At 45.9% G+C, this 10,729-nt stretch overlaps 1 protein-coding gene across 1 annotated transcript in view; it reads right to left on the reverse strand.

Moving 5' to 3' along the window:
* Positions 1-311: 311 nt before the first annotated feature.
* Positions 312-10,729, reverse strand: part of NATD1 (N-acetyltransferase domain containing 1) — a 44,426-nt gene continuing 34,008 nt past the window's right edge. The window contains exons 2-3 of the mRNA XM_007941435.1: positions 8,502-8,620; positions 312-428 (exon numbers count right to left, since the gene is read on the reverse strand). Coding sequence (XP_007939626.1) covers positions 312-428; positions 8,502-8,620 — 236 coding nt within the window. The remainder of the gene's footprint in view (positions 429-8,501; positions 8,621-10,729) is intronic.

A 10,729-nucleotide genomic window follows, 5' to 3' on the forward strand; every position in this document is an offset into this window, starting at 1 on the left:
GACCCTGACAAGGAAACAGGGAGCCAAGGGCCTTGACAGGCTTCGGGAGGGAAACCATGGTTGTGTGGACAAGCCCAGGAGAAGATGAGGACAGAGGCAGGAAGAGTGTCTTCTGCCCTCATCTCAGGCTTCCTTTGAAAACAAAGGGATACCTCCAGGGATCTGGAGATGGGGTCACAGAGAAGCGTCCTAATAAAAAATAACTGAGTCTGGTCCCGGCAGGGCCGAGGTTTCCTGAGAGCAAAAAGATGGCCAGGCGAAGGCCACATGAAATGGACCAGAACAGAATGCTCCTGCCTGGGGGGCTGGGGTTACGGCTGCACACGCTCCAGGTACTGCGGCAGGGGGTTCTCCTTGACATACTTCTGGATGTACCAGCACGTGAGATGGGCCTTCAGGTCCTCCTCCACCACGAAGTCCAGCGCAGCCTGGGAGCCGGCAGAGAGGAAAGAGCATCAGTGCCATAGAGCTGAGACTGGAGCACGGCGCACAGCCGTCCCAGTAGCCACACACCTACTGGACTGAAAAGGGGTGGCCAATCTGTCCCCTCTGCCGGCACCAGCTCCCTAAGGGCAGGAGGGAGCCTCATCCATGCTCTGACTGCCCCAGCCTTTGAAACTGCCCATAAAACCTAGCACATACCCCTGGGATGATCTTGGATGTGTGAACACCATCATTCCCCACATTCTTGAGAAAAAACACCCCAACCCACTACTGTCTGAGGTGTAAGTGGAAGGCATCTTTCTGGAGAAAGATGGAAAGTTGATAATAACCACACACAACACCCACTAGCACCCCACTGTACAAGTAGTTCAGGGAATCCCATGCGGGGGGTTGGGAGGGAAGGAGAGCTTGGTCAGGAGCCTAGCCACAGTATCAGATGGTTCTGAATTCAAATTTAGACTCCACGAGTGACTGGCTGCAAGATTGTGGGTGATTGTCTTAATCTCTATGATTCCCTGTCTTCTTATCAATAAAATGGGGAGGGGATTAGGGCCCATGTCACAAAGCTGCTATAAGAGCTAAATTAGTCAATGCGCATAGTGTTTGGTGCAGCTCCTGGCACAAAGTGAGTGGGTGCCACCTGCCAGCTCCTATATGTCATGACTATCAGCTCAGTGAATTCTATCCTGAGTATCTGCCGACAGCTCCACTGATGCTACCCCCCAGGTCATCTGTCTCAAGTCTCTAGTCTCCACCTCCCTCCCTAGGTCTCCCTAAAGGCCTGAGAGGTAGCTCTTGTAGTTCCTCGCCTGTACTTTGCTTTTTAAAGGCTGGAGGACAGATACTTCCCACTCAACAGCAAGGATTATGGACAAAAGGAAGGGTAAATGACAGTACTCTGGAGATTCAGGAGGGCTTCAGGACTTAAAGTGATCCTGTTCAAGGGAGAGTCCCTAAAACAGGTCTGCAGGCTGTGGCTATGGGGTAGGAGAACCCCAGGATTAAGGCTCAGGGTCAAGGCTGACCCATCATCTTATTCTGGCAAAGTCCCCTAAAGGCAGGGCCAGAGCAGCAACATGAGATCCCAGCAGCCTATGTGACCATGGGCAGCACTGTGACCTTAATGAGCCTAGTATCCCCACTTACAAAGTTGGCCAATCCCAGCAGCACAAAGGGGCTATGACGTTGGAATGTCAGATCTTGTAGGCACCACACAAGTGCCCACTGCATGGTGACATCCCTCTCACCCCACCCACCCCTGTGGCTCTTTTTCTGAATCTCCAGCATCTGAAAGGGCCTGGTGTATAATAGATGTCCAAACAACAACTGCTGAACAGACTACTAGTGTCTACATAGGGCAAGAGAAAGGAAAGGTATATGAACAGTATCTGGGTACTTTAGGGCAAGATGGAAATAACACACTAAAATGTCCAAAATAAGCCAGGATTCAGCCTCTAATGACATCTTGCGGGCAGAACAGCTGTCCATCCAGGGCTCCTGTGGGTGTTACTCTGACTCAAGTGCAGTAAATTAAGAACCAAGCAGAGAGAGGGCAGAGGTGGGGCATCCCTGACTCAGAAGGCAACACCAGGGTGCCCAGAGCTCCAAGACTGCCAATGACTGAAGAGAAGCTGGCCCCCTAGGTGAGGGCGAAACTGGGACAGCAAGCCTTGGGGATGGTGTCTGCCAAACTGGGGGACACCTGCCTTCAGAGAGCAATGGCCTTGGCAGCTGCAGCCAATGGGAAGGACTGGCCTTAACGCTGCCCAAAGGGGACCCACTGCTACTGAGCCTGGCCAGGTACCTGAAAGCAGCTGCTTAGGAACTTACAGCTGTTGGAAATAATTTTATGTCCATTAAATCTGGTAACTTTAAAAAAAAAAAAAGAGCTTTAAAAGAATTGAAAACAGATTTCAAACAAATGTATACAAATGCTCATAACAGCATTACTAACAATAGTCAAAAGGTAGAAACACCATAAATGTCCATCAGTAGATATATAAACAAACTGGTGTATCCATGCAATGGAATATATAATACATGCTACAATGTGGATGAACTTTGAAAACATTATGCTATGTGCAAGAAGTCAGTCACAAAAGGACAAAGATTGCAGATTGACAGAGGCTGGGTTGGGGTGAGATAGGGCTGGAGAGTAACTGCTAATGGTTATGGGGTTTTATTTCGAATAATGAAAATGTTTCAAAACTGTTATTAGGTGCTGTCGAGTTTCTTCTGACTCATAGAAATTCTATGTAAAACAGAATGAAACACTGCCTAGGCCTGCTCCATCTGCACAATCATTGCTGTGTTTGAGTACATTGTCATAGCCACTGTGTCAGTCCATCTCATTGAGGGTCTTCCTCTTTTTCACTGACCATCTACTTTACCAAGCATGATGTTCTTCTTCAGGGACTGGTGCCTCCTGATAACAGGACCAAAGTAAGAGAAATGAAGTCTTGACATTCTTGCCTCTAAGGAACATGCCAGCAGTACTTCTTCCAAGACAGATTTATTCATTCTTTGGTCGTCTATAGTTTATTCAATATTATTCCTTACTGTTTTGGTTGCCTAGTGCTGCTCTAACAGAAATTATCACAAATGGGTAGTTTTAACCAACATGGATTTATTCTCTTACAGTTTAGAAAGCTAGAATTCTGAGTTCAAAGTGCCAGCTCTAGGGGCTGGGTGAAAGTGTCTTGACCTTGGGCTTCAGCTCTGCCTGTTGCTCCCAGCCCACTGAAGCTGGAGGCTTTTCTTAACTCAGGCAGCTGCTGACTGCTAAAGCTGACAAACCCAAGGTCAACAAATAAAATGGTACAGTCCCAAGATTATCAAGCACACAGCAGGCCACTAGTTCAAGTCCAGAGACAGTCCCAAGATTGGCAGGAAACATGTCAGGCTGCTGAATACTCAGCTACAAACAGGGTCCAAGCATGCCAAAAAGTTGCAGAGACCTTTCTCAATGCTGCTTCTTATATAATGGAAGCAGAGCACATCCCTACGGCAACTACTCAGCTGCTCCAGTAGATTCTACCATGGAGCTGATTACCAATCTCATCATGGGGAATAACTATTTCCAGCTGCCTAGCCACTCAAACTTGCCCAGCCAAATTGACACATAACCTTAACTACCACACTCACCAACACCGTAACTCAAATGTATCAATTCTTCTTCTGTCTTCCTTGTTCACTATTCAGCTTTCATATGAACATGAGGAGAATGAAACTACCATGGCTTGGGTCAGGTGCACATTAGACTTCAAAATGACATCTTTTAAAGAGGTGTTTTGCAGCAGATTTTCCCAATACAGTATGTTGTTTTATTTCTTGACCACTGCTTCCATGGGTGTAGACTGTGGATACAAGTAAAATGAAATCCTTGACAACTTCAATCTTTACTGTTTATCATGGTGTTGCTTATTGGTCTAGTTTCAACAATTTCTGTTTTGTTTATATTGACATTATATAGATAGATAGATATAGAGAGACATTATATATAGACATATGTTGTTGTTGTTGTTGTTGTTATGTGTCGTCGAGTCGGCCCCAACTCATAGCGACCCCTCCTTGGGTTTCCAAGGCAGTATCACTACGGAAGTAGGATTGCCCAACCTTCCTTCCGAGGAGTGGCTGGTGGGTTTGAACCGCCAGCTTATAGACATATATATATCCACAGTGAAGGCTGCAGTCTTTGATCATCAGTAAATGCTTCAAATCCTCTTCACTTTCAGCAAGCAAGGTTGTATCATCTGCATGTTACAGGTTGTTAAATGAGTTTTCCTCCAATTCTGATGTCTTGTTCTTCATATAGTCCAGTTTCTTGTATTATTTGCTCAGCATACAAATTGAGTAAGTATGGTGAAAGAATACAACCTTAAAACACATTTCTCCTGATTTTACACTATGCAGTAGCTCCTTGTGGTGTTCTAATGACTGCTTCTTGGTCTACATACAGTTCCTCATGAGCACAATTAAGTGCTCAGGAATTTCCATCTTTCATAATGCTATCCATAATTTGTTATGATCCACAAAGCTGAATGCCTTTGCATAGCCAATAAAATACTGGGAAACATCTTTCTAGTATTCTCTGCTTTCAGCCAGGATTCATTTGACATCAGCAGTGATATCCCTTGTTCGATGTCCTCTTCTGAATTTGACTTGCATTTCTGGCATTTTTCTATTTTCAGCAAAATTTCACTTACATGTGATACTCATGATATTTTTCGATAATTTCCACATTCTCTTGGATCATCTTTCTTTGGAAAAGGCACAAATATGGATCTCTTCCAGTTGGTTGACCAAGTAGCTGTCTTCTAAATTTCTTGGTATTGCATCCATTTGTAAAAACATCTCAATTGGTATTCCATCAATTCCTGGAGACTAGTTTTTCATGATACCTTCAGTGCAATTTGACTTCTTCCTTCAGTACCATCAGCTATTGATCATATGCTACCCCCTGAAATGGTTGAATGTCAACCAATTCTTTTTGATATGGTGACTCTGTGTATTCCTTCCATGTTTTTCTGATGTTCCCTGTGTCACTCAATGTTTTGTCCATAGAATCTTTCAATATTTGCAACTCAAAGCTTGAATTTTTTCTTCAGTTCTTTCAGCTTGAGAAATGCCAAGCATGCTCTTCCCTTTTGGCTTTCTAACTATAGGTCCCTGCACACTTCATTATAATACCAATTTTGTCGTCTTCTGCTGCCATTTTAAATTTCCTGTTCACCTCTTTTACTTCATCATTTCTTCCATTTGCTTTAGCAACTCTACATTCAAGAATAAGTTTTAGAGTCTCTTCTTACATACATCTGTTCTTTCTTCCCTGTCTTTTTAATAACCTTCTGTTTTCTTCTTGTTAAGATGTGCTAGATGCTTTGGAACTAGACAGAGGTAATAGCTGTATACAATTGTGAATATACTCATGCCACTGAATTGTTCATATAAAAATTGTTATTTTTATGTTATGTGAATTCTACCTTTTTTGAAGATTGTGTTTCACTTCATTAGTTTTTATTACATTTAATAAAAGTATCAGTTTGTGATAAATTGAAGGCAAGGGGAGGAAAGCTGGTTCTTCACCGTAGATAGTTTGAGTAACTATAGTGAAATATTCTAGATACAAAAATTTGGGGGAAGGAAGGGAAAAGAGGTCAGAGTTTCAGTCAAAAATGAGAGTGCCAGTGGGGAGAGGGGCCTCTGAAAAGTGGGGAGTCTGAGCAGCAGAGCTAATGAGAGTGATGACAGCCAGCAGGCAAGAATTCCTCCCAGCAAAACACAGGTAGAGGGAGGGAAAGGTCAGTGTTGTCACTACACTCACAATTTGGTGGAGGAAACTGAGGCACAGAGTGGTTTGGCAAGCTGCCCAAGGCCACACAGCCAAAAAGAAAGTAAGCCAAGGCTGGACCTAGAGTCTGCACTGACCCTGTCATGGGGCTGTTCACCTCCGTGGCTGAGAAACCACAAACTCACTGCTGTCAAGTTGGATCCAACTCATAGCAAACCCTCCTTGGGTTTCCCAGGTGGTATCACTATGGAAATAGATTGCCCAATCTTCCTTCTGAGCATGTGGAGGTGGGTGTGGATAAAGCACATGTTTTTGCAAAGGTAGCACAAAAGGCACAAAGAAGCTGTAAGGAGGACCAGAACCAGAGCAGCTGCTCTCCTTTTGTGTCTCCTTTTTGTTCTACAGCCCCCACCCCAGCTTCTGTGCCTGGCTAGCCACAACACACCCCACTCTCTCTCAGTCTCTGGACCTTTGTATTTACAGGTCCTTCTTCTGTTCCTACACTTCTTTCAAGCCCTGCTCCTTTGATGCTCCTTTCCAGAAGCATCCAGAGCCTTCCCCTTTAGGCTGGGAAAGGGGTCGCCTAAAGGCTTTTGTAGCCCTATAGGGCTCCCTTGCACCCCAAAAGAGGTCACACTCTGTGGCAGGATCCCAAACTAAATGTCTATGGGGGAATAGTGCTGGGGGGTGGGGGGACAGTTTGTAGCCTTTGGTCTATGGCTACTATGCTTTTGTTCACTTCTCTACAACTAGTTCATATGCCCTAAGAGCAAGAGATAAGTAAGAGTCATCTTCACTTTCCTTGCCTTGTAGGACACCTTATATACAGCGGGTGTCTAATGTTTGCTGAAACACAGTGGAGGCAGCATGAGTGGGGTCAGCAAATGGCCTTCACTGAAGACGTACCAGTGCTGGTGTTGGCCCTGCTGCCCATCTCACCTCTTGGCTAGTATTTCCAGCCCTGCAGCCTCCAAGGCCAGGGTTTCTCCATGTCCTGGTCACAGGCTTTATCACCCAGACCATCACCCTATCTCACCATTTGCAAATAAGGAAACCAAAGCTCTGAAGGTATCTGCTGGAGGTCACAGGACTGGCAGTCTTGGGGTTCAAAGGAGCATGCCCTGACCCCCTCAGGGAGGCCAGTGGGCAGGAGGCTGAGCAGGTGCCCAGGGTGAGGGAGGCAGATGCTCACCTGAGTTCCCTTAACCTCCTCACATTGCCCAGGGCACAAATCCTCTGTAAGCCTCAGTTTCCAGATCTGTGACATGGGGTTATAGCTACAGACAGGGCTTACAGGATTATCAGGTACAAAGAGAGAGAGCTACCACTTGGAGACACAATACTTCTGTCCTAGAAAGGCAAAGTCTCTGTCAGCCCAGCCCTGCCCCAGGCAGCACCCAAATAAACAAGGGCAGGCAAGAAAGATTGGCATTTCTCTGGAAGTAAGGCTGGGGAAGGAGAGACCACATAGAGGAAAAAACCCTATTCAACAAACCCACTACCCACTGAAGCAGCCCCATCAGGGAAGTTAAAGCTACTCTTTGCTCAGCATTAGCCGCAAACTTGCTCCCTGGCAGCTCTGGTTGAGGTGCTCTGAGGGATGAGCTGCCCTGAGGGACTGGAAGAGGCATAAACTGGTATACTTGACCACTTTCCTTCACACAGCCACTTGGAAATTTACTGAATACCTACTAGAGAGGATGTCTGGCATCTGTGAAGCGCCTGACACAGAGGAGGTACGGTGGTACCCAGAGGTGTATCTATAGAAAATAGAGCCTATGGCAAGCACTCAAATTGTACCCCTGTAAATATATGACACCTATCTTTTAGATAACTTTACCATAATATCAGCTCAAAAATACAAGCCAAGCTCATTAATCTTTCACTTAATATATTATACCACTACATGAAAATTACACCTGTACTTTCCTTGCTTTCACTGATGAAAACTGTCATGCTCATTTTTTTCAGTTTCTTCTCTTTCTACACACAGTACAGCATGATCATTTAGTCTACCTTGACTCATAACCAAAACCAAACCCACTGCCATCAAGTCCATGCCAACTCATAGCAATCCTATAGAACACAGCAGTACTACCCAGAGGGTTTCCAAGGTTGTAAATCTTTACAGAAGCACATTGCCTCATCATTTTCCCCCTGGAGCTTCTGGCGGGTTCAAAGCAAGAACCTTTTAGTAAGCAGCCAAATGCTTTAACCACTATGCCACCAGAGCCTTCCTTGACCCATGAAGGCACCCAAATACAAAAAGTACTAGTTTTAACTTGCTGAATGATCTCTCACAGCTGGCAATAAAACCCGTGACGATTAATAAAAACTGCTCAGTTCCCCCCACCCTTCAAGTAATGTCCAGGACAAGGCAGAGCAGGAGGCTGAGGCTCCAGCTACAACAGATGAGTTGCAGCCCACTAGCCTCAGCCCTGTGCCTGGGGTGGGGGATTAGGTCCCTCCTGACTAGCAGAGTGTTCTCCCCATCCTGGAGAAGGTGAAAAGGTAACACTGACTGACAAATGTTCTCCCTAGCTCAAAAGTGGACACTTGAGTCTGGGCTGTGGCCAAGAACCAGGCTGGATCTGGGTGGTGCCCTTCCTCCATCCCCTCCCTCTGCCTCTGGCTCTGCCCCCTCCAATGCCCACCAAACACCCTCTCTTGCATCCTGCCCCCATGCTGACTCTTTCCCCACCCTTTCTGTACCTGGCCCTAGGCACCACCCCGACTCCCGCCCCCCCCTGCCCCCAGGGTGCCCTACCTTGGCAAGGTGCTTGGCGATGCCTCGCCCACGGTAAGCATCTGGGACCTCTGTATGCTGTAGGTCCACAGTCCGCTTGCCAACATACTCGTAGAGCAGGACCGCCCTGTCATGACATCCTGGGAGCAGAGATGGAAAAGACAGTGTGAGGCTGTGGAGAATTCAGGGGTGCAGGAACCCAGGGAGGCAGCCAGGGCCAGGCTCCGACCCTATAAGGACCCAAGGCAAACAAAACACAACCACTGTCATGGAGTCAGATCCGACTCATAGCGACCCCTTCTTGAGTTTTCAAGGCAGTATTGCTATGGAAGTAGACTGCCCAACCTTCCTTCTGTGGAGTGGCTGGTGGGTTTGAACTGTCAGCCTTCTGTAATGCCTTAGGCACTACACCACCAAAGCTCCTTACAAGGACCCAGATGACCCAATTCCTGGCCTCCATAGACTCAGGAGGGGAGGTCTGGTAAAGGGACTGGCATTTGGAGCCAGACTGCTGAAAATGAGTCCTCAATAACCTTGGAACATTCATGTAATCTTCTTGTGTCTCAACAGTGACGTAATTATAATATAGAGATATAATTTATAACATTCCTTATAGGGCTGTTGTTGCTGTTGTTGTTGTTATGCGCCATCGAGTTGGACCCAACTTATAGCGACCCCTCCTTGTGTTTCTGAGGCAGTATCACTACAGAAGTAGATTGCCCCATCTTCCTTCTGAGGAGTGGCTGGTGGGTTTGAACCGCCAGCCTTCTGGTTAGCATAGTGCCTTAGCCACTATGCTACCAGAACTCCCTTTATAGGGCTGTTAGGAGGATTAAATGAGTTCATCCCTGTAACATGCTTAAAATGGTGGCTGTTATTAATTAGCTGCTGTGAAGTTGACTTTGCACTCACAGCTACCACATATACAATGGAACAAAGTGCTCCCTAACTCTGCACCATCCCCATGACTGGGTGCAGATCAGATCACTGTGATCCATAGAGTGTTCTTGCTCATTTTCAGACGTAGATTGACAGACCTAGTCTGTCTTAGGCTGGAAGCTATGCTAAAACCTGTTCAACATCATAGCAACATACACACCTCCACTGACAGATGGGTAGTGGTTGTACATGAAGTGCATTGGTCAGGAATTGAACCTGAGTCTCCCACACAGAAGGCAAGAATTAATGTTGCCTAGAACTACCAATAGCATTGGGTTACAATGTACCAAAGGAGCCCTGCTGATGTAACGATGAAGCACTCTGTGGCTAACCAAAAGTTGGCAACAACCCACCTAGAGAGTCCATGGGAGACAAGACTGGAATCTGCTCCCATAAAGATTACAGCCTAGAAAACTCTATGGGGCAGCAAGATGGTGGAATAGGCTGACAAGCTACACAGACCCTCTGCAGCAAAGCAATAAGAAACCAATTGAAACGGAAACAGAAGACAATCCTGGAACCCTGAGCTTTGAAGGGAAGGATAAAGACATGGATTAAATATCAAATAGTAGAAGAACCAGCATGAAACAGTGAGCACATAGATAAATGGAGCTGTGGACTGCCAGCTGTCCTGAGGGCACAGCTACTTTGGATATTTCCAAGCAGCCGGTGCAGCCATTTTCAGTACATGTGGGTGGCATTCTTGCTTGAAATGTGACCTGGGAGTATGCTCCACCTGTCAAGGGTAGCACAGGCAACCACACTAGAAGCTGATGACTGGAGAGGTACAATATTTCCCTTGTTAGTCTTGTGTCCTGTGCCCTCTTGATAAACAAGGGTATAGCCACCTTCCCCCATCCCCAAACGCACCTTCTTGACCTGCGAGGGCTCCATCCCTGTCTGTGCCCTGGCCCAGCCTGGGTGCTGTGCCCTGACCCCACAGTTTTGTTTTTGTTTGTCTGTTTTTAAATTATCCTTTTTATCTTCCTCTCTTCTTCCTTTTTTTTTTTTTTTTTTCTGCCCTCTTTCTCATCCCTGGTTCTTAATTTTTTTTTTTTTAATCTTTTTTCTTCCCTTTTCCTGGTTCCCTTCCTTGTTCTTTCTTCTGGTTCTTCCCATCCCTTGTTTCTCCTTTCGCAGTTTTCCCTAATCTTTCATTCTTGCTCTTTTCTCTCATTCCTCCCTCCCCAGATACTGTGGGTTTTTTTTTTTTTTTTCCTTTTCTGATTCTCATTATCTTTCTTTTATCCTTTTCAAAGACATTTAAAATTTTTTTCTTCTTAGAAGGGCAATGTACCAAATGTGAGTGA

This window comes from Orycteropus afer, unplaced genomic scaffold (genome assembly GCF_000298275.1).
Source record: "Orycteropus afer afer isolate SDZICR_OR568_19922 unplaced genomic scaffold, OryAfe1.0 scaffold00080, whole genome shotgun sequence".
Classification (NCBI taxonomy): domain Eukaryota; kingdom Metazoa; phylum Chordata; class Mammalia; order Tubulidentata; family Orycteropodidae; genus Orycteropus; species Orycteropus afer.